This window comes from Pempheris klunzingeri, chromosome 7 (genome assembly GCF_042242105.1).
Source record: "Pempheris klunzingeri isolate RE-2024b chromosome 7, fPemKlu1.hap1, whole genome shotgun sequence".
Taxonomy (NCBI): Eukaryota; Metazoa; Chordata; class Actinopteri; order Acropomatiformes; family Pempheridae; genus Pempheris; species Pempheris klunzingeri.
Genome location: NC_092018.1, coordinates 20,117,870 through 20,142,017, shown reverse-complemented (window position 1 = coordinate 20,142,017; position 24,148 = coordinate 20,117,870). Strand labels below are relative to the sequence as shown.

The window sequence follows — 24,148 nt, the reverse complement described above, 5'->3', positions numbered from 1 at the left end:
TGTGTCAGCCCTGTGATTGACTGTCAACCAGTCCAACATGTAGCCAGTGTCAACTAGTATTGACTCCAGAATAACTGGTATAGACAGTATTAACATTGTTAATGTAGAAAATGACACGTTACTCCAGTTCTACCGATTCTGTAACTTTCCAATGGGTACATTTTCATACCAGGGCATAAAGATACATTGTTGTAAGAAGGGGTGCAGAGGTGTACTTTTAGAGCACAGACCAGACAAAAATGTCCCAATGTTCAAAGATATAGTGCTCACCTGTACCATGATTTCTTAGTGTATTCTTCGTTATGTATTGAGACATAATGATGAATGTTTCATTCATTATTTGTATTGATACAGACACAGAACATTGGCAGAGGGAAGGAAAAGCTACTCCTGCTGCCCAAACAAAGTAGTGAAACACAGAAGCAAAGATACAGATATCACGAGTCTGAGGTCCTCTGGTGGACAGAACTGAAAGCACAGAAATAAAAACTTTAATGTACCACTTTATAAATAATACTTATTTTATTAATAAAAAAATAATATTGTACTGGGTTGTAAATATTAATAGTAACTGCCTAATCTTTCTAGAAGAAACATCATAATTTTTTGTCAACTACATTTGTCTAAATACATAATGATCAATGCATCATAAAATCTGACTTTCTTGTGTACATTTCTTTATTTTATTCCCAGCCTCTTTAGCAATGCACATGGCTGCATGCATGATTACAAAACGAATACTAAGACTTGATTTAAAAATCAGTGTCTGAAAAACAAATATTAGTAAGTTGTTTGCGTCTTGCAAGTTGCAAATTGTATTGTATCGTATTGTAATGAAATACAATGCAACACTTTGGGTCACTTAGGAAAGTTATGTTTAAACATGTTGAAAAGGCTAAAATTTACATGACAGCATTTGTAGAATGCCACCTCATACATCCACAGTAGTATTTTATTATGCATCGTAATAAAGGGGTTATTCTGTTGCATCATTAGTACTTCTTACTTGTAAAACATTAAGTGTTCCATTCTATACTTCAAGGATATCTTGCTGATAATGTGTTTATAATTTTACATATTTAAGAATCTTCCATGCAATTTTACTACTTCTTCCAACAGGGTGACGGTAATCACTTCAAAGCTTTTATGGACTTTTCATTATATTGATATTTCTTAGTCATACCTCAAATCTTCAAATTACAGTATGGTGTTGTTTTAAATAATGAACTTCTTAAATAACTAGACCGTGTATAAAGATTTTCTTTCACTTAGAAAATAACAGTTTGAAAAATGTATGAAAAGTATGAGTGAAATTATAATATAAATGCTATCTATGGTTGTGGTGCTCTGCTTGAACATCTTTAATTCTTGATTTGATCCTTAACTTCTCTCCTAACTTTATCTGAACTTCTTCCATATATGACGGTTTAACATTTATTCTGTTTTTTTTTGCTGGACTCTGTATAATATAGATATTATTCAAATACATATTCAAAAGCACACTCCAGGTTTATTTGAGATTATTGTTTATCAAATGAAAATATGCCATTCTAGATGTTTTGTGCATCACTTTGTACACATTTTCTAAAAATTCAGCTCATCATATTTGATATTTGTAAACTGCTGTAGTAGTCAAAGTAAAGCTGGGTTTGAAAAAATTTGCTTATCACCATATACTCACCACCTAAAAAGTTGTACATTTGTAAAGAAGTTGATGTGTTAAAGTCACTGACGGGTGGGGACACACACTAGTCTCACTGATTTTTAGGTGATCAGGAATTACATTGGATTATAGCTTAGTTACATAACTCTGTACAGGACGGTCTAAACTGAGCATGCGCAGAGCTTTGCAACTAACTACATAACAAACCATAAGCGTGTCCACGGAATTTAAAATGAAGAACAGTGAGAGTTGTTTCAAAGAAAGCCCTCGTGGGAAAGGTAGTGGTGAGTTTGTCGTCATGTTGCTTTGTGCGGTTCCCCTTCGTGTGTGTGTGTGTGTGTGCTGGTTACTGGGTATTCTCTTGGTGGACTTATGGAATTGGGAGGCAGAATCGAGAACAGCAAGGCAGGCTGGCATTAAAGATAGACTCACGCAGGTACATCCACTGCTCACAGTCTCAGTGGAAACGCAGACAGCTCTGGGAGTCTCTGCTGCTACATCCAGCTAGCTGGTGGGAGCGCTACACACTATTTTGTAGCTACTTTTTTTCTGGAACAAAATGTTCTGAACTCTTAACAGCCTAACATGAAGCTGCTGAACAGTCTCCTTGTAAACTTCAACCGTGCTGTCCATAAGCTATAATTCAGTACAAGGCATATTTAGGTATTATACGCTAGTTTCATGTATTTGCTTATTATTGGTTGTGTACTAGTTTTATTTGCCTGATTTAACACTATCACTCACAAAGACCTGTACCTTTGTTGAAATCATTTGCGTAGTTTTTATTACTTTTATTATCTGATTTCACTGTTGCAAAGAAAAAGTTGAAGAGCTAAATGGTCAACGATGAGTTTACATGTGTGAAATGTGTTGAAAAGTTTTTATTATCCTGCTGTCAGGACCTGGTTCATCACTGGAAAGCACACACACACACCCCTCACTCACTCACTCACTCACTCACTCACATACACCACACATCCCGCCCCACTATGACTTTGGAACTCTTTGTACTCTTTTACATTCAGGCTGTCACATTGTCAACAGATTCATAAGGACAGGATGTGCGCACTCAGCTTTTTGTAGCTGTATTTTCAGTTATTTTTTCAGCTGCTTACATCAAAGTCTGATATGGCATGTGAATATAACATTCTCATGTAGTGAAAAAAGAATGTTCCAAAGTTTTTGTGCTAGTTCTCTACAGAATGTGTCACTTCAAAGTAGCAACTAGGATGTTAAAGATCTTAAAAGTCAAACTCAACTGTAATTGTAGAAATCCTCTCTGTAAACACTGTGTAAATGCTGGATGCACAGAGCTCAACTCAAACTATTGTGGTTGGTCAATACAACCTCAGGTGTAGAACTAAAAAAGTTTAAAGAGCTTAGACTGGCTTACACTAGGGAATTAGGTCTGTAGCATACCAAAGACAATCTCGGTCGACTGAAATTCTACCTGCCGTGGTCGATTAGTGGCAAGCGTGATTTTTGCAGTGCATTCCTAATTTATTTACTCCACTATAAACACAGACATTTTCTCCTTCAGCTCTGTGTTCTTGTGCTTGTTGCGCTAATTCAGTCACTGAAGAAGTGCACAGAAGACAACAGGGGAGGTGTTGAGTGGAGGAATAATGTGTCCATTAGATCACAAAACAGATCTAGGCAACATATTTGTTATCTGTTGATGCATAGTTTATGCGTGATCCTGCGGATCATCAACTATAGTCCATTAAGCCACATGTAATAATGTCCTTAAATGAATCTGTAACCTCCAAAGAAGACATTTGTTTTGGGTGAATGCCACAAATTCTGTCATACACCAGTTACAGACAGGTCCGTACAGCCGGCACATACTGTAAAAAAAAAGAAGAAAAGAAGGAGCTTCACATGGACCGTCTGTACAGACCCCTGCTGACATGGACATACGACAAAAAAGACCCTGCCACACCTATGTGGAAAACTAAATTTGTCTAATGTGTTAGGTTAGGCTAATGCAGTATTAGCAGCAACAGAAAAGCCTCATTTTAATCTACAAGATAGGGCTGTAGTCACAAGATACATGGAAATAAATCCTAAATATGGTACTTTCATTATAGAGGTTCATGAAACATGATACAAATGGTGTATAGCTCCTTTGCAATTGAAATATTAGTGTTAATAATAGATTTTATTCAGACTTTTCAGGCCAGTTATTGGGAGTTAGGCAAGGTGCCCAATGTAGAGCTGTTTAACAGGCAGAAAGAGAGTGTTATTTGTAGGTGCATGTGTGGTATTCACTACTCCCTTGCCCGAGGGAGCACTGGGTCTGCTTCTTCACCAGAGCTTTGCATGAATCTCATGGATCTCACAATATAAAATTCGAATCTGTGCAGAACAGACTACCAGATGGTCGTGCCCTGTGTCAGAAGAGTTAATTAAGGTACTGTCAATATAAGACCCTGTAAATAAGTACTACAGGACATTCATTTAATAAGAGACTACTGTCGGCATGCATATGTACTTTAAATACCTGTAGCTTGTGCTACAGGTGTTAAAAGAGCTGAAAGATGCAGTACATATTACAAGCAAGTGTAGATGAAATTGTTAATCAACAAGATTGTATCTAAATGAGCAAAGACTGCTCTTATCACAGCAGCAGTGTGCAATTATGTGTGTACTAAGAGTAGATTTACTGTACTTCGTATTGGATGGATATATCTGTGGTATTCAAACTCTCAGTGGTTAGCTCTGACACACACACACACATAATACAAAATGGACCTAATACTTGGTTGGTGACGCTCATGAGCATGTGTGAATGCACTGTTGAGAGTGGGATGCATAATGTGTTGAGGACAGATGCTGCTTCAAAGTTTAACACTACAGCTCATAATCTTTGAAAGGGCACAAACTTTCAAGGAACATCCTAAAAGAACATGTACATGAACATGATTCCCTGGAACATCCTCCAAAGTCAGTTATGTAATGCCAGGAATCTGGACTATGTGAAGTTTCTGAACTAAATTGATATTTATACATGGAAGTTATATTTGACACTAAGATGTAGAGTAACGGAGTAATGGGTTAATTTGAGCAGAAAGGGAAAGGGGTGCAAAAAGAAAGCATGATAATGATAATGATGTGATTTTGCCTCCAGGATGTGTTGATGTTGTTGGCACACGTGAAGACATTGATAACCCCTTCGGATTAGTTTCCATGCTAAGGAAACTGGTCCTGCAAGTAGCTCACACTAAATCATCAAATCTTTATCACTGTGTATGTGAGCTGTGTTATTATTGAGTAGGTTGTTGTGTGCATGTTTTGTATATTGAAGTTGTTTAAGGCTAGAATTAGAATCAGCTGTATTGGCCAAGTATGGATACTCATACAAGGAAACTACTTAATTCACCATCATAGACATACAGCTAAAACATTATACGCACTATATATATATATTTGTGTATATATATATATATATATATACACACACACACACACATATATATATATATATATATGTGTGTGTGTGTGTGTGTGTGTGTAATTTGTAGGTACAGTACATGTTTATTGCATCAGTCATATTCTGACGCTGTATGACTGACTGAAGTTGTCATCAGAGTGGTCTGTGGTGTTGAGACCAGAAGCGCAAACAAGAAAACAGACTCAAATTCTAAATGTGAGGCAGACAGATGGTAAACAAAGGTGCAATTTATTGTTGAACACAATCACTCTTGTGGTTGAGGTGATTCATAACTTTTGAAAAACCTATTTTATTTTATTTTGCAGTTGGTTTCCTGCAGATTAATTCCATTCCCGATAGTTATGATCCACTGAAGTTATGCACAGTATAACATGAATAAATTCCCATTTTTGTTTTTTCCATCACCATCTTGTCTTAAGTCTGTTCCCATCAGATAGTGTTTCCTGTAGTAGTGCCCAAATAGCATAAGCATAGGAGAGAGGGCCTGGTGGAGATCTGCACTCTATTGCTATCTGCTATTAGGTCTCATTAGAGGAACTGAAATATAAAGATTCATTTAAAATGATCAACAATTAATTAAGCTAATTCGTTATTTAACCCTGCTCAAAGTATTTTATTTCATAAAAACTCTTAAATTACTTGTTGGTTAATTGGCAAATGTCCAATCATGTGCAGACACACTGATTGTGACACAGGCTCTAACCAAACATATCTGTAACTCTGTTTGAATCTATTGTAAATCACTGTGGATGTGTCCAGCTTAACCAACCGGAGATGACAGGCTTCATGTCAGGACGACGTCATCATTTAGGCATCATTTTTACATGTTAGATTCAGGTGCTCATTGAATGAGGTCACTGAATCTAACTCAATCAAAAACAGCAGAAGGGCCAAAGCAACCAAGGAGACTTTGGATGGCATACTAAACAAGCTCCAATCAAAAAAACAATAACATTAAAATAAGTAGTTAAAAAAACAAACAAAAGGAAAACACAAAGTTGGGCGACAAAGTTGCCACTTCTGCGTTGCCATCTTAAAGATTTTTGGAAAAAATTGCATTTAAAGGTACAACCAAATTTCTTCAATAACAAAAATTACAATTAGAAAAGTTATTATTGGGGGCTTTATTAATGGTAAAGAAATCATTTACTAACGGTCTATAGATAAGTTACATATAAATCATATAACCATACATAAAAACAAATGTTGGGTTGTGAAGGTCAAAATTCCTTTTGACTGGTGACATCACTCATTTCTAGCAAAGACAGATGATCCGAGCCAAAAATCCATTTGTAAATGATTGATTAACAATCAATAAAGCCATAATAGCACACTCTTTGTAAAGGGAACCTTATTAGGGAGAAGTGTTAAGTTAACATTTGTCTTTATGCAAATCTCAATGTGACTCAACAGGCACAGGTATGTTGATGTATTTCTGACTAAGGTTCTGAACACTGCTCCTTCTCACTGCTATGTGTTGTGTGTTGTGTAGGAATGAAGTTCCCTGTGGATTTCCTGGCTGAAGTTAGCCAGGCAGAGCTTGAACAGTTAGCCCGCAACTACATGAACAGCCTCCTCTACAGCAACCCTGATTCTCCTGAACACCTCATCCTTTCTGACTCCACCCAGGTAAAGCACACCACGCAATGTGTATCTATGGTGACCAGGGCTGTCCCAGCTCACTACTGACTGGATCAGTGTGCTGTCGTTCAACCATTTTTGCCAGGTCATTAAGGTTCGTACACGTCAACAAGAGCAGCATTTATTGTCATGAAGGCACTGTCTCAAAATCTTTGGGCCAGGGCCCGTATGTATCAAGCATGTCAGAATCACTGCCAGGAATCACAGAAAAAATAGTAGAACCCAAAATCCAATCAATGAAATCCACAACAGGACAGCACAGCATTTTTGAGTGTTACAAAAGTTAAAACACCATTTTAGATTTATTTTATAAGCAACAAATATGTGTGTGGTTATGTTTTTAATACAGGTTTTTCTAATTAAAACTTGTGTGTGTATGTCTGTTTGCAAAGTATTAATAGTTGAGTAAAAAGTCGAGTCTGTCACATAGTGTGTGCTTAGTGTGGCCTAAGGGAGGACATTTAAAAGTACATCAACTACAGTACCTAATACAACTAACACTTGTTATGTCTCGTCAAGTTTGGTAAGTTTAGTGAATGTGTTTTATGTCTTTAATGTTTTATTTTGGCATTCACTTCGTCCTGATAGTTTCCACCCGTTCTCCCTTCCCTTATGTACACTGCTCAAAAAAATAAAGGGAACACTAAAATAACACATCCTAGATCTCAATGAATGAAATATTCCAGTTCAAAATCTTTATTCATTACATAGTGGAATGCGTTGAGAACAAAATAACATAAAAATGATCAATGTAAATCAAAATTATTATCCCATGGAGGTCTGGATTTGGTCAAGTCAAAATGAGGCTCAGTAGTGTGTGTGGCCTCCACGTGCCTGTATGACCTCCCTACAACGCCTGGGCATGCTCCTGATGAGGCAGAGGATGTTCTCCTGAGGGATCTCCTCCCAGATCTGGATTAAAGCATCAGTCAACTCCTGGGCAGTCTGTGGTGCAACGTGGCGTTGGTGGATGGAACGAGACACGATGTCCCAGATGTGCTCCATTGGATTCAGGTCTGGGAAACGGGCAGGCCAGTCCATAGCATCAAGGCCTAGCATTGTCATGCATCAGAAGGAACCCAGGGCCCACTGCACCAGCATATGGTCTCACAATGGGTCTGAGGATCTCATCCCGATACCTAATGGCAGTCAGGGTACCGCTGGCTAGCACATGGAGGGCTGTGCGGCCCTCCAAAGAAATGCCTCCCCACACCATTACTGACCCACCGCCAAACCGGTCATGCTGGAGGATGTTGCAGGCAGCAGAACGTTCACCATGGCATCTCCAGACTCTGTCATGTCTGTCACATGCGCTCAGTGTGAACCTGCTCTCATCCGTGAAGAGCACAGGGCGCCAATGGCGAATCTGCCAATCTTGGTGTTCTCTGGCAAATGCCAGTTGCCCTGCATGGTGTTGGGCTGTAAGCACAAGCCCCACTTGTGGACATCGGGCCCTCATACCACCCTCATGGATTCTGTTTCTGACAGTTTGAGCAGAAACATGCATATTAGTGGCCTGCTGGAGGTCATTTTGCAGGGCTCTGGCAGTGCTCCTCCTGTTCCTCTTTGCACAAAGGAGGAGATAGCGGTCCTGCTGCTGGGTTGTTGCCCTCCTACGGCCCCCTCCATGTCTCCTGGTGTACTGGCCTGTCTCCTGGTATCTCCTCCATGCTCTGGACACTGTGCTGAAAGACACAGCAAACCTTCTTGCCACAGCTCGCATTGATGTGCCATCCTGGATGAGCTGCTTATTGTCTGTGCTTTCCTGTCTTGTGCCAGATCGTCTTGTCCTTTGTGTCAAGTGTTCCAGCAATCTAGTGTCAGTGTTAGTATCTGTTGAGAGTTTTTGAGTCGAGTCAGGTAGTATCAGTTGTATGTATTTTAGTCTTAAGTATTTTTTGATTGTGTCTGTTTGTTGATGCTTTTTCTTTGTTGTTCTGGTACAACAATAAACTGCACGTTTTTACTATTTGTTTGCCTCGCATCGAGTATTTGAGTCCATCATCTTAGGTGGCTCTGGTCGTAACATTACGATCTGGCCACTATGGATTCAGTCGACTCTGAGATCATGAGGGCGGCCACCCGCAGCGTCAGCGGACGGAGAAGTTCGGCTTCTCTCAGCCTGACCACTGAAAGAGCAGCTGATCGATTCAGGAGCTGACGAAAGATTAATGGACTGGGAGTTAGTTTGCCAATGGGATGTCCAGACGGTTCTTAGCAGGGATACTGTAGGCCAGTGCTCTCAATGACCACAAGCTTTGTTCCGTAACCCACCGAACAGTACCATTAAAAATGACATGTGACTTCCGGTTATGGCGTGCTGGTGAGAGGACACATGAACTTGGCTCACCAAGATTCCTGAAAGAACTCTCTTAAAGACGGCCGAAATTAATATTGTTTCGCGTTAGAAATCTTGGGGAAAGCTGAAAAGGGACTATGCCACCTAAAAATCAGAAACTTGGCCAACTATCTTTTAAAGCGGCGGTGCAAACCAACACGGATAACACCGCGGCTAACTACGCTATCGCTAACGCTGCTGACCTGAGTTCTGCTCCGGACGGAGATAAGAGTGACACCGTTCACAGTCGACACCAACAGTGAAATACTCGAACCAGTCCCCCCGGCCCAGGACAGTCGTTATGAAGTTTTTGATCTACAAAGACCGTGAGAAGACGCTGAGGGCAGCCAGCAGAATGAAGGAGGTGAGATACGGAAACCAGCGCGTGAGCCTCTACCTAGCCCTGTCGGCTGAGACCCGGCAGCGCCAGCAATGCTTCGATAGAGTGAAAACCCAGCTCCGGGCCCTGAATGTCCGCTACGGCATCCTCTACCCAGCTCACCTGATCATCACACAAGATGACAAACGCCTTATCTCTAAGACAGTGTCGGAGGCAGAACCATCTCCTCCAACGAAGAGCTGAACTACAAGTTTGGTTTTGGTTTGGTATGGTCGGATTGTTCACTATATATAGATGGCTTATAAATAATCTAAGTTTGGGAAGCTATAGCTGCATGTATGCAGTCTTTTTCCTTTATAAATGAAACCTGTGTGAATCAGATTCTTTACTATCAGTGGAGCCTTATTGTCCCTGCGTGGATACAGAGAGACACTTGAATTAATGGACATAAAAGGCTTGTGTAAACGACCCATCATTACATATTTTACATACTTTGTACTCTTCACTCTGTTACGATTCCCATGGTTTAAGAGATGGTCGTTGTATTCTTTTCATTTATTGGTGAGCCTATATGTAAGGATGTGTGCACACTCATACGTTACTACCCACAATGTGGATGAGACGTTCTACATAACCAAAGTCAGATGTTCATGGGGGTTAATAGGTGCATTTCGTTTGGGGAAATGTACAAAGATTTTGAGGCTGGGGGTCTTCTCTCAGCATCTTTGTATTTTTGTCAGCTATTGCAACTTTCTATACAGAAAACAACGGGCACAACACATTTCAAAGTTGGTCCAACCAAAATATTCACTTTTCTGTTGTATGCCAGATAGGTCAGATATAAAGATTTCCAGCTGGAATGTAAGGGGTCTAAATAAATTGGTGAAACTTTAACAAGTACTGGGCAGCCTTAAATGAATGGGATCCAAGATGATCTTTCTACAGGACACTCACTGAGTGAGAGATGATATTAGACGGATTGAAAATAGATGTCCAGGACAGGTTTTCTCAGCCTGTTTCAACTCCCATGCTAGAGGAGTGCTGATAGCAATTCACAAATCAATTCTATTTCTGTTAAAAAATGAATACATAGATCCATCAGGGAGGTTTATCATTTTGTGTGGTACTATAATTTCTGTTCAGGTTAACGTAGTGTTGATATATACTCCTTATGGAGATTATCCTTCTTTTTATTAGCATTTGTTTCTCACTTGTCTTCCTATAGTGGACATTACATAATTGGGGGTGACTTCAACTGCACATTGGATCCAATAAAGGACTTCCTAATGTTTGTATCAAGTATAACAGAGAAGTAGAAAGTACCTACTTCTCTGTTACACTTGATGCAAACATTAGGAATGTTAAGATTAAATTTGTGTAGTTTTACAGGAGTTATGTATATGTTTTATTGTATGTGGGACTGTGAGAAACTTCAGATTTTCTGGAAAGAGACTCAAGTTTCAAGATTGATAGAATGTGTTATCCCTGTGGATGCCAAATTATGTATTTTTCATATTTTCTCTGAGCAGTTTCAAGTCCCTCCCCAACACACCACTGCATAAGAGACCATAGATGCCACCACAGTCTCATAGAAGGTCCTCAGCAGTGGTCTGCTCACTCCAAAGGATCTGAAGTCTGATGTGTACAGGGTGAAGAGAAAAGGTGAAAGTACCTTTCCCTGGGGGGGCCCTGTGCTGCAGACCACCACATCAGACACACTGTCCTGCAGTCTCACATACTGGGGTCTGTCCGTGAGGTAGTCAGTGACCCATGTAGCCAGCTGGTCACTGACCCCCGCTCTCTTCAGCTTCACCTTGAGCACCTTGGGCTTCCAGTATCAAATCTGTTGAAAAACAGATTTAGCTTAATAATATAATAATAATATAATACATTTTATTTTTAGGGCGCCTTTCAAGACCCACAAGGTCGCCATACAGAATAAGCTTGTTAGCCCAGTCTCTGTCTCCAGGTTTAGGGTCCCTCCTACTGCTTTTGTCCTGCCCTGACATAGTTTTGAGACCTCTCCAGACCTCCTTCGCATTGTTCCGCTGCAGGTAATCCTCCATTTTCCTCCTGTAGTTGGCCTTGCACTCTCTGATCTTTCTTTTAAGATCCCTCTGCACCCTCCTCAGTTCCTCTCTGTCACCAGATCTAAAAGCCCTCCTTTTCTCCAGCAGTAAGGCTCTCAGCTCAGCAGTCACCCAGTGCTTGTTGTTTGAGAAACACCGCACCCTCTTGGTGGGCACGGTGGTCTCTACACAGAAATTAATGTAGTCTGTGATGCAGTCCGTTAAACTATCATTGTCCTGGCCATGTGGCCCACAGAGGGCCTCCCAGTCTGTGGTGTCAAAGCAGTCCCTCAGTGCCTCACTGGCCTCCTTGGGCCACTGTTTCACACACCTTTTGGTGGGGGGCTGTCTCTTCACTATAGGTGTGTAAACAGGGAGCAGATGGACCAGGTTGTGATCAGAGCGGCCGAGCGGGGGGAGGGGGAAGGAGCTGTAAGCACCCGCTGTGTTTGCATACAGCAGGTCCAGAGTTTTATTGTCCCTGGTGTAGCAGTCCACATACTGATGGAAGTTTGGGAGAGTGGTAGACAGGGAAGCATGGTTGAAATCCCCGGTGATGAGGAGAAAGGCTTTGGGATGCGCTGTCTGTAGCTGTGACACAACACTGTGGAGAAGCTCGCAGGCTGCGTCGGCGTTGGCCGAGGGGGGGATGTACATCATTATAGCGATAACATGTGAAAACTCCCTCGGCAGGTAGGCCGGATGCTAGCAGCTAGCAACTCAATGTCCTTAGTACACCGTTGCTCCTTGACATGAATGTGCCTGGGGTTACACCACTTGTCGTTCACAAACATCGCTATACCCTCACCCTTCTTCTTGCCACTCTCCCTCCTGTTTCTGGTCGGTCTGACGAGATGAAATCCGTCCAGCTGCACCAGGGAGTCCGGGGTGAGCTCATTCAACCAGGTCTCGGTGAAGTGAAGCAGACTACACTCCTGTTACTCCTGCTGTAGCCTCGTTAGCGCCGCTAGCTCTTCCATCTTGTTCTGAAGAGACCTCACGTTTCTCATGACAACAGATGGATGGCAATGGCTTGAACCTCGGTCTCCTTTCTCGGCGCTGAACTCCGGCTCTGCATCCCCTCCTCCTCCTCCTCCTTAGTTCTGCAGGGATCTCTGGTCTCTTCACGTGGGGTAGCCTAACTTGGCTCAACGCTAGACTTTAGACTTTAGACTTCTTTATTTTATCCCCCATAGGGGGAAATTTTCTTGTTACAGCAGCAACAATATAAACAGGGACAGTGAAAGAAACAAAGCAATAGAAAAGACAAAAAATAGCAAATATAAATATAAATATAGATATAAATATATGGATTGTGATGAAATGAAATAAATATTTACACCATAGGATATTTACACTTTAGACAGGAATGGAATGACATGGATGGTAGGCAGTATATTAACATCAGCCAGTGATGCTGGTGTTATAGAGTCTGATGGCTGATGGGAGAAATGACCTGCGGTAGCGTTCCTTCTTGCAGGGTGGGTGCCTCAGCCTGCTGCTGAAAGAGCTGCTGAGGGCCCCCACAGTCTCATGCAGGGGGTGAGAGGGGTTGTCCATGATGGACTTGAGTTTTGTTAGTGTCCTCCTCTCACCCACCTCCTCTATGGAGTCCAGGGAGCAGTCCAGGACAGAAGCGGCCCTCCTGACCAGCCTGTTCAGTCTCTTTCTGTCCCTCTCTGTGCTCCCTCCTCCCCAGCAGACCACTGCATAGAGGACTGCAGACGCCACCACAGAGTCATAAAAAGTCCTGAGCAGAGTCCTGCACACTCCAAAGGACCTCAGTCTCCTCAGCAGGTGGAGACGACTTTGGCCCTTCTTGTACAGGACGTCTGTGTTGTGAGACCAGTCCAGTTTGTTGTTGAGGTGAACACCCAGGTATTTGAGGGTCTCCACCCTCTCAATGTCCAGTCCCTGGATGTTCACCGGTGCAGTCTGGGATGTCTTCCTGCGGAAGTCAATCACCATCTCCTTTGTCTTGCTGGTGTTGAGCTGAAGATGGTTTAGCTCACACCAGTCAACGAAGCTGGAGACGACCTCCCGGTACTCCTGTTCGTCCCCCTCTGACACACACCCTACGATGGCTGTGTCATCGGAGAACTTCTGGAGGTGACAGCTCCCAGAGTTGTAACTGAAGTCCGAGGTGTACAGGGTGAAGAGGAAGGGGGAGAGTACTGTCCCCTGTGGGGTCCCTGTGCTGCAGACCACCATGTCAGACACACAGTCCTGGAGCCTCACGTACTGCGGTCTGTTGGTGAGATAGTCCGTTGTCCATGCAGCCAGGTGACAGTCCACTCCCGCTCTTTCCAGCTTCACCCTGAGCAGTGACGGCTGGATGGTGTTGAATGCACTGGAGAAGTCAAAGAACATGACCCTCACAGTGCTGCCGGTGTTCTCCAGGTGAGTCAGGGATCTGTGAAGCAGGTAGATGACTGCATCATCCACTCCAGTGCTCGGTTGGTAGGCAAACTGCAGTGGATCCAGATGTGGGCTCACCAGGGGGCGGAGGTTTTTGAGGATGATCCTCTCCATGGTCTTCATCAGGTGAGAAGTGAGGGCCACAGGTCTGAAGTGGTGGGGCTCCCTGGGGTGCGTTGTCTTTGGAACCGGAACCACGCAGGAAGTCTTCCACAGAGCTGGTACCCTCTCCAGACTCAGGCTCAGGTTGAAGATGTGCAGGAGCACCTGACAGAGCTGGTCTGCACAGTCCTTCAACAGTCTGGAGCTGATGCCATCAGGACCTGCGGCCTTCCTCGCCTTGGTCTTCCTCAGCTCACTTCTCACCTGGTCAGCTGTTATGGAGAGGCATGGGGTGTAGGGGGAGGGGGGTGTCAGAGTGCTGGGATGGTCCGTGCTTTGATGAGTGGGGGGAGGGGCGGGGGCAGAGTCAAATCTGTTGAAAAACAGATTAAGTTCGTTTGCCCTCTCCTGGTCTCCTTCCAGCCCCCTCTCATGGCCTCTGCTGTGACCAGAGATGGTCTTTAGTCCTCTCCAGACTGCCCTTACATTGTTAGTCTGCAAGTGGCTCTCCATCTTGGTCCTGTAGCTGGCCTTGCACTCCCAGATCTTCTTCTTCAGCTCCTTCTGCACCCTCCTCAGCTCCTCCTTGTCCCCAGATCTGAAGACTCTCTTCTTCTCCTTCAGCAGGGCCTTCAGTTCTGAGGTCACCCAGGGTTTGTTATTGGAGAAGCACCGTACTTTCCTGGTGGGTACGGTGTTCTCCACACAGAAGTTAATGTAGTCCGTGATGCAGTGGGTCATAGTGTCGATGTCCTCTCCGTGGGGGCTGCACAGCACATCCCAGTCCGTGGTGTGAAAACAGTCCTAGCAGCTGTTCCCGAGTGTAAACAACTCGGCCATTGAAGAAAGTGTCGGCCGGCGCAGCGTTTAACAGTCCAGAAAAAAGTAAAAAACACAACACCAGTCTCACCAGCTTCACATCTAAGTGTGGACGTGAACAGGAACGACTACTGCAGGCACAGAAAACGTTAAGAAAAGCAAAAAGTGCAAAAAAGTCAGAATAAACAAGGAGAAAGTTCAGAGCTGCAGTAACTGGCTGCCACTCACTTGGCGCCATCTTGGAAAAAGTAGTTTGCAGTTTGTTCATACATTGTCTGCTTGCATTTAATTTAGTTGACCAACTTATTTTTCTAACAGCCTAAGGTATCCTTAATGCAATGAATATGAAGTTCAGTGGAAAATCTCTAGTGTGAAGTCAGTCACAGGGCTGATATGAAGAGAAATCATTCACACTCTACTACTACTGAATGCATATAACAAGAGCCTACACCTCTGAATATTGTTTATTGTCAGTTGTCAGGCCTTTATCTGTATGGCCTGAGGATTATGTGATATGTGATGATACTGATACTGACATGACATGTCATGTCATGTCTGTCCTCAGGTCACCATAGACATTTCCAGTGTAGGCTTTGTCCCATTGTATGGATCCAGTGATAAACAGAAGATCCTGGCCCTCTTCTCTCCCGGTGACCCATTCACTGCTGTGGCTCTGTACCTGCTGGACCAGTGGTGGCCAGTGGACGAGATTCTCAAGACTGCAGATCCTGCTCGAGATGGAACTTTGGAGGTCTGAGATGTTTCACCAGTCCTTCACTATTCTCATTTATTCATTCTTATCAGAGAGATACACTGCACATAAACAATGAACATTCTTCACTGACTATATGAAAAAAGGTTTCTCACAGTGATCATTATTTGACTTATTTCACACAATATCATGACATTGCGCACAATATCATGGTGAGTTGAAAGAGAATCTGTATTTTGGTCTGTATTAAATGAGAGGGAATGCCTCATTCAAACCTTCAGTCAAAAAGAAATTGTTAAAAGAGTAGTATAAAGCTGTGTTTACATAAGTGCAATATGTGGGTCAAGTCATGAGTTGACATTTTGGTGACATTTTGTAGGGATATAGTTTCAGTACTTAGAATAGTTTGTTCCCTTTGAAAGGGAATGCTGCACAATGTTATAAGTTTTGTTTCTAGCAAATCTAGCAAATTCAAACATATGTTGCAGGGTGCTGTTCAATTAAAAATCTCATGTTTTTTTATTTGTGCATTTTTCAGGTGCAGACAGTAGGAGAGAGAATAGTTTTATACATCCTTAATCGTGTCATCTATAGAGCCAAGGAAATGAGCTCTGAGGAACGTCCCTTCCTCTGCCATGGAGAAAAAGATCATGCAAAAATCCTTTGGAATAATGGAGAGGCTGCTGGTTTCTACTCAGTCAAACCCTCAGGTAATGTGCATGATGTAAAATGCACATCTCCATAGATATACCTCAACTGTTGCCTTTTGTTTTTCAGTCTACTGTTTTGCTTTCAGTTTAAAGCAAAATTGTGAATGCTGACATTGTAAATGTTCTTCTCAATGCTAATTCTTATTACCTCTCAGTTATTTCAACTACTTTGCGGTGTTTGAGACTGTTCAGTCCAAAAAGCATTTGTAAATGCAATTATATCCATGTAAAACCTTCTTTAGCCTGTTTGAGATAAATTATTGGTTAATTCCTACCAATTTCCTCATGAGTTTGCTTATTTTTTCTATTTTAGGAAGTTCATGTAATTCTTTTTCAACCAGAAGCTATCAACTCCCGGTGATGGACTCCATATTTGTTAGAAAATGTCAGCGTGGTAAAGGCTTTGGCCTGCAGATGCTTGAGGACTTTGTGCTCAGTTTCAAAGAGGACTGTCTGGGGTTGAGGTACCCCCTCACAAAATCCATGTATAAAGGTACATTAGTCTACCCTGCAGCTAGTACACCTTACTGATATGAATCTACTTTCTCAGTTAGCATTGTTGGTATTACATACACTTATAACCACTAAATTAATGGAAGTTCAATGCACTCCTCTTTGTTTATAGTGTGTGAGACGTATCTGTGTCAGTACCCAGGAGACACAGGCCTGCTGTGGGAGGTAGAGAGCATAGGTGGGCCCAACCAGAGGTCCAATATTGCCAGCAAGATCCAGGCCATGGATATGACTAGTAAGAAACAACGTAAACTGGCATTGGTTCCAGCCCTCTTACGGCCCTTAAGACAATGGATGGATGGATGGATGGATGGATGGATGGATGGACGGATGGACGGACGGACGGACGGACGGACGGATGGATGGATTCTGTAGAATGTTTCACAAAATTTGAAAAAAAATCATTTAGTGTACTCAATTCAAATACTCCATCTCTTACTCTGTTTCTCAGAAGTATCCAAGAGTCTCTCATTCACAGAGGAATCTCTTGTGATCACTGACATGACTGAGAAAGATGTGGTGATGGAGACAATTGCCACACAAATAAAAGAAGCGGAATCTCTCAAATGCACAGTTGAAATTGTGGTACATCATTACTATACATTTTTCCTTTTGAAAAAACATTTTTGAGAAATAATCATTTCTAGTAAAGTAAAAATAATCCCTGTGATTTTGATTTGTAGGAGGATTTGACAGTTCAGAGGGATACCAAAGGTGAGCATTTCAAGATTTTCCATCTGCATTATAAGCATTTTTAATGTAATAATGTACATTGTACCAATTGTAACAGTTTCAGAGGCTGTGCCTGTTGCAGACCGGGGTAGGAGTAATGCCTCAAAACAAAGGAAGATGGGAGAAAAGCTCACAGAGGACAAGTCAGAAAATATTATTAGGTTTGTATAAATTAAACATATTTACTTTAGATGCTTAGATTATGACTACTTTATTCAAATTGCTTGAGACAAAGTCTAAAACAAGCTTTCAACTTGTGCTATAGGCAGTATGCCATCATAGTCTACTGTGAAATTTCCTGAAGAAAACTGCAGCCAATTTACCTTATGAACATTAAAGGCACGAGTTCATTGACTAGTGCAATGCGTGCGTCTGTGTGCCCAAGACATTTTGTAGAATCTGAGTTTTGTAGGACAATCTACTGTCAAGCCAAATTCTTAAGTATTTATCTCCATTCAGAGCATACGTTTGTAAACTTGTGGTGTGTTGTGATGTACAGTGTGATAGTTTTTGCTATCTCCACAATAAGAAGTGGGAAAAGGTCCAGAAATAGCACAATGTTTACTAGAATCCAGGACAAAGTTGATCAGAGTAATTTGATCCAGCTATAGTTTTTGATAATGTTTGCGATAAAATGTTATTTGATCCAGCACACAGGATAACAGATGGCATAGTCATATGGACTGGATGGAATAATGGAGACATGTCCCAAATCTAAGCCCTAGGATGGCAGAAGGTTTGAGTAGCTGGTAGTGAACCAAAGGAATTGGTCCAGGATGAGTTGAGGAGTTTAACAGCTTTGGGAAGAAGCTGTTTTCAGGAAAATACCTGACCTTGACAAGCAGGTCAAGGCAATGACATGCTTGTGCTTGCCAACATATAGCCTTAAAATTGGTTGCTGCAATAGTTGTTACACTCAAGACACCTGATGGATTCTGTAGACAATCTCCTGTAATATTACGTCATAGGATTATATTACTTAATTTGATGAAAACGTTAAAGTAACAATATTAAACATTAATGTTAATATAACACTAACTAAAAATGTTGAAGAATCTTTGCAACCGAGAAGAGACAAATTCGGCTTAGAGCATTACAAACTGTTGCCAATATTGTATGTTGACCCAATAGAGCTAGCAATTGTAGCCAAGTTGTATAATACATCAAAATATACTATGTGTGCCGCAATAATTCTGCAGTAATCATGAAGTTACTAGTGTAATTAATGTAACCTAAACCTGGCAGTGTAGGGTTAACAAACTGTAACCAGGGGTACACAGTTTTGATCAAACACATTTCATCATTCTAAACATCAGACAAGCATTTGAGAGTGCTACAGCGGCTGCCACTGTACACAACCTCTGAGTGACAGCCTCTCTCAGCCTTTCAGTCTGATAAATAAACAACTCTGTTAAATGCCACAATCATATAAACACAAGCAATACAGCCGCCATGACTTAAGGTCAGAGTTACTGGTCAATCCATACAGGGGCTGTGTTTTGTGTTAACAGATTAGCTCCATGGATGTATGGTTAGCCCAATAAATGAGAATCTGTTGCAGTACACAAATTTGAGAACTGTGGCTCTCCCGTTCCTCTGCTTCAACAGTCTGTCACTGAGCTGTGATTTAAAATTTTACCACACTTTCTCCACTATTCTGGTGCAACTAGCTTACTAGTTTTACCCTTTTGGAAAACTCTGGTCATGTGCAAGTAGGTAGTAACGTAGGCAGAGAAGCAGATTGGATGGGTTTATTGCAGAACTATGATTGTCAGACATTTTATTTATTGATTGCTGCAGACCGTGTTCCTGTAAAGAAAAATTATTTGGGTTACTATGTGTGTATTGCTGTAATGTAGATCCATACACTGAAATGCAGATTCACAACTGCTGGATCACAAAAAATATTTATTAGTAATTCTTATAAGTACAATTACAAATACAATGAAGAGGAAAGTAGTCATTTGACCCCTGTAACCAAGCAAGTTTATCAAGTTTGTCATAATTACTTGCTCCTTGTGCTACAAAATGCTTGAAATTAACAAGTATATCTAACATCTTTTAGAATCGAGGATATTGAAGCAGAAACCCCTAGAAAGGAGCAACTACATAATATTTCTGAATTGTTGCAGACTGAGGTATGTGTGTAAATGCAAATTCTTATATGTTTGTCTATATGACCAGTACAGCAACATGTTCAGGATTCCGTTTTCTTTGTTTATTTTTAGGGCATGTTCAGTGTGATTCCTGAAGAAAAAGGAAAGGATGTAGTTGATACTGCACCTAAAGAAGAAGCAACTACGATGTCAGACAAACAAGCCACTGTCCTAGCCTCACAAGACCTGGAAGAAGCTGATGTTACATTAGCACCAAAGTATGAGGAACCACAAGTAGAAGATCTAACACAGGATCTCAACAACACCTATCATGACTCACAGATAACCGTTGAGAATTTGGCATCAGAAACTGAGGCAGCAGTGGATGAGTGTCACAAGGAAAACGTTGCAGTGCTGGTAGTCTCTGAGGAAGTTTTAGAGGTAAACAAAAAATTTGAAACTCAAATGGAGGTCACTGAAAGGTTTGAAGAAAGCGTTACACAACATGAGATAAGTCTTTCAAGACATGCAACATCTCAGGATGTTGAAGCTGGAAAAACAGGAAGAACTGTTGTAAAGGCTATAAAAACTGTACAGAGTGAAACCCGCAGACAGAAATCTCAGCGGCACAAAAATCCAGAGGAGGAGGTAAAGGAGGAAGCCACAGCCCAGGAAGGAGGGAGAGTTTTAAGAGGAAGAACCATTAAAAGCAACCCCACACTCAAACACAAATATGGACAAAGCGAAGAATTAAAGAAAGAGGTCGATGAAGTGGCAGAGGAGAGTGAGGTTGTAGAGGAGCTAGCTGTAACTAAGGGAAAGGAACCAAAAGAAATTACCTCTTCCATAAGAGAGGATGCTGTTGCTGTGGAAGAATTAAGAGAAGAAAAAAGGCAACAGCTGGAAGGTGAACAATTAACACATGAAGAGGAGGCAGAAAAAAAAGAGGATCCTAGGGTGGAAGACACTGCTCTATGTGGAAGCTCTGTGGAACTCCACTTCACTACAGATGAAAAAGTAACAGATGAACATATGGGGGAACGCTTAGAAGTGGAACAAGAGGAGACTGTTGACAAGATAGAAGAAGGGATATCAACTGAGGATTTAACTGTTGTGGAAGAAGGTGCAATTCCAAATGCAGAAGAAGCAGCAGCTGAAAGTGTGGAGTTGCATAAGGAAATAACGGAAGAGAAAGAGACTGAATCAGTGATAAAAGAGATGAGAGAAGAAGAGATGAGACAAGATAACATGATACAAGAGCCTGGCACTGTTGAAGTTCTGAATGAGGCTGCCATACTATTAGCTGAAGAACCACAGGAAAAGGACAGTGGATTTGAAATCCCCAAGCTTCAGAAATCTCCAGTCATCATAGCTGACCTAAAAACAACCTGCCATCTTAGCATGAAGGAGGGACAAGTAACACTGGTTGATGAGGAGTGTGCTGTACCAGAAAAACAAATGAAGCAGATAGCAGCAGAAGAGGGGGGAGTTTCTAGCTGTGTTGCAGAGGAACAAACATCAGAACCAGAATTGCTGGTGCTGGAAGAGGAGAATAGAGAGAAACAGGAAAAAGGTACAGAAGAATCTGTGGATACAACTGCAGAGACAGAGACTGTCAAGAAACAAGAGCTTGAAGAAGACATTTCTGATCAAGACAAGGAAGAATTTGTCAATGTTCGTGAGGAAAAAAGTGAAGCAGACAAAGCATTGGTTATTGAAACAAGAGTCCTTAGAAATGGAAGAAAGTCAGTGGAAGCAAGCTGCATATCCACAATAAGAAGCAACCAACAGCAGAAGGAAGGCAACACAGGTGAATGTATTACTGAGAAGGAAGTGAATGAAGCTGAAACAGGCACTGTTGAGGTGGAAGCTATAGTGCATGATGCCATAACAGTAATGGTTTCAGTGGAAAAGAAACAGTCTGCTGTTTTACAGACATTTGTAGATAAAGAGTCAGAAGATGGTGCCGAAGAGAATCTTCCACCATCTGAAGTAGATGAGGCCATGAGCATGGAAGATGACGAAGCACCAGTTGTTGAAACCAGAGCTCTGAGAAGTGGAACAAAGGCAGTCACTGCTACACCAAGACACAGAACAACAAGAAGCAGAAAGCAAGCTGGTGAACAAGAAACACAAAACTGTGAAGAAGAACAAGTGGTGACAACAAGAACACTGAGATGTGAGACCGTGTCTGCCACACCTAAAGGCAATTCCAGAAGAACCTGTAGACAAATCCAGAAAGAAGAGCTAAAGGGAGAGCGGGAATATAAACATGTCAAGGAAACAGGAGTAGAGGAAGAAGAGAAATTTAAGGAAGCATCTTTAGAAACGACAGATAAAGAGAGGGAGAAAAGAACTGAGGATATAAAAGAAATGGTTGAGGAGGAAGTTGCTTGTGAAAGAGAGGAAAGCCTGGAAGTGGGTGAGGGGAAAGCCCTAGGTGAAATGGAGGTGAGGAAGGGGGAACTTGTCACTTTTGAAGTGAAAAAAGGAAAGCCAGAAGAAGGAACAATGGCAATGACTGTAGCGGAGGAGAGCACACCTGCCACTGACTCAGCTATTCCTAGACCCTCTACAGAGGAGCAACATAGTGAGGGAATGGTACCCCAGCTGTCTGACCTCCAAAGCGTGACTGTAGTTTTAGTGGACCTGATAAAAACCCATCATGAAGTCTTGAAAGAGGCAGCAGCTGTTGTGGAGGGTGAGATAATGGTTCAGGAGATGGAAGAAAGATTTGAAGATGAAGATGTAACTCAACAAGTAGAAAATATAGAACCAAAAATGGGCATAGAGAAAGTGGATACTGTTGCAAAGGAAGCTACTATTCAACAATATGCTCCAGGGGAGGGACACACCGGCAGTATTAAGACAGCAGATGAGGACGCAGAGGCTGCAGCTGGACAAAGTGCTGATGAGGAACAGACCTTGGTTGATGTTGCTGAGGAAGCAGTCACAATGCAAGATACAGCAGAGGGGGAGCAGTCAATCTTAACATTTAAAGTGATGGAAAATGTAGCTGAAGAAAGTGTACAACAGGCACTGTTGACTGCAAGGGATGACAAGGCAAAAGGTGTTTCTGAAGAGGAGGAAACACCAGTTATTACAGAAACAAGAGTTTTGCGAAGCGGTGAAAAGACAGTGAGAGCCACAGCCTGTAGCAAAATCACAAAAATACAAGCTGATGAGCACCAGGAAGAAGCAACTGGAAAGAAAAGCATGCAAGGAAATGAACCAGCAGTAGAAACCAGAGTTCTGAGGAAAGGAAGAAGGTCTGCTGTTGCCACCACTAGACATAAATCCAAAAGAGCTCGCACACAGTGTGAGACAGAGGAAGAGGGAGAAGACGAAACTACTCAAGCTGAAGAGATACAGGTACAAAAAACCAAAGCAGTGCTGGGAGAAGCTGAGGTGAAAAGAAAAAGTAAAGATGCCGAGATTGAAGAAAGTAATGAGGAAGAAGCTGCAGCTCAGAAAGAAGAAAACACAGAGCCAGAAGTTGAGATGGAAAAAGTAGAAGCAGTGACAGAGGAATCTCTCACAGAGCAAGAGACAGTGGAAGAGAAACAATCTGCTGTGACGTGTGCAGATAGACAGGGAGAAGCTTCTGTAAGGAACCGCTATGAAGAGTCACGTAATAGTGATAAGGGAGGCGTTAATGATGAGGAAGAAGGACCAGCAAAAGAAACAAAAGCTCTTAGAAAGGGAAAGATGTGTGCTCTTGCCACACCTTGTAAATCCAAACAAGTCCACACACAGTGTCAGCCAGAGGAAGAGGAAGAAGATGGAAATCCAGAAAAGAAAGAAAAGGCAGTGCAGGAATCACCTGAACACAGAGGGGAGAAGCCTCAGGAAGAAGATGTTGAAGAGAAGGACGGCATGAGTTTTGCAGGGGGAGAATCTGCTTTAGGAGATGCAAAGCAGATGAAGGATGCCTTGACAAAGAAAGCAGCAGTGCTTGAAAAGGAGGATAACAGGGTGGCAGCTATGGATGGGATCGGCACTGACACAGTTGAGATTTCATTAGCTGAAATAGAAGACACAATCCCAGGTGAGGAAGATGCAATTACAGTCACTCTTACTGCTGAAACAGAAGTGGGATCTGACACTGCCATTGCTGAAGAAGAGGCACTAGTTGAATTGCCTGAAGAAGCGCCACTCGTAACAACAAGAACACTTAGGAGCAAAACCATAATTTCACATGCCACACCTTCACCAAGATTCAAAAGACAGAAAGACCAAGGACCAGTGGAAACTCAGCAGAAAGAGGAAGAAAACCCTGAGGATGAGGAGATGTATCAATTGACTGATGGTTCACCTGAAACCAGAGAGCTAAATGCTACAGAACAAACAAAAACTGAGGAAACATCACCTACTGGACAGAAGGCAGGGGCTCAAGCTGAAGATGCTGCAGAGGGCCACACTAAGTTAACAGCTCATTTGGTTGAACCAGCTGGTGAAGAACCAGCAGCAGAAGAAACAGGATCACCAGGGGAAGAGCCATCAGAAAGTAAAAACAATGCTATTGTTAACTCCTTGGTATT

General features: G+C 42.1%; 1 protein-coding gene across 1 annotated transcript; it reads left to right on the top strand.

The window, feature by feature from the left end:
- The first annotated feature begins 1,867 nt into the window (after nt 1–1,867).
- On the top strand, nt 1,868–23,910 carry LOC139203630 (soluble lamin-associated protein of 75 kDa-like). The gene is made up of 13 exons (XM_070833453.1): nt 1,868–1,947; nt 6,610–6,746; nt 15,410–15,595; nt 16,095–16,266; nt 16,580–16,759; nt 16,892–17,014; nt 17,231–17,364; nt 17,463–17,493; nt 17,594–17,672; nt 19,577–19,649; nt 19,740–20,391; nt 23,194–23,655; nt 23,825–23,910. The coding sequence occupies exons 1-13, from the start codon at nt 1,896–1,898 to the stop codon at nt 23,908–23,910; spliced, it is 2,367 nt and encodes a 788-aa protein (XP_070689554.1). The 5' UTR covers nt 1,868–1,895.
- The last annotated feature ends 238 nt before the right edge of the window (nt 23,911–24,148 follow it).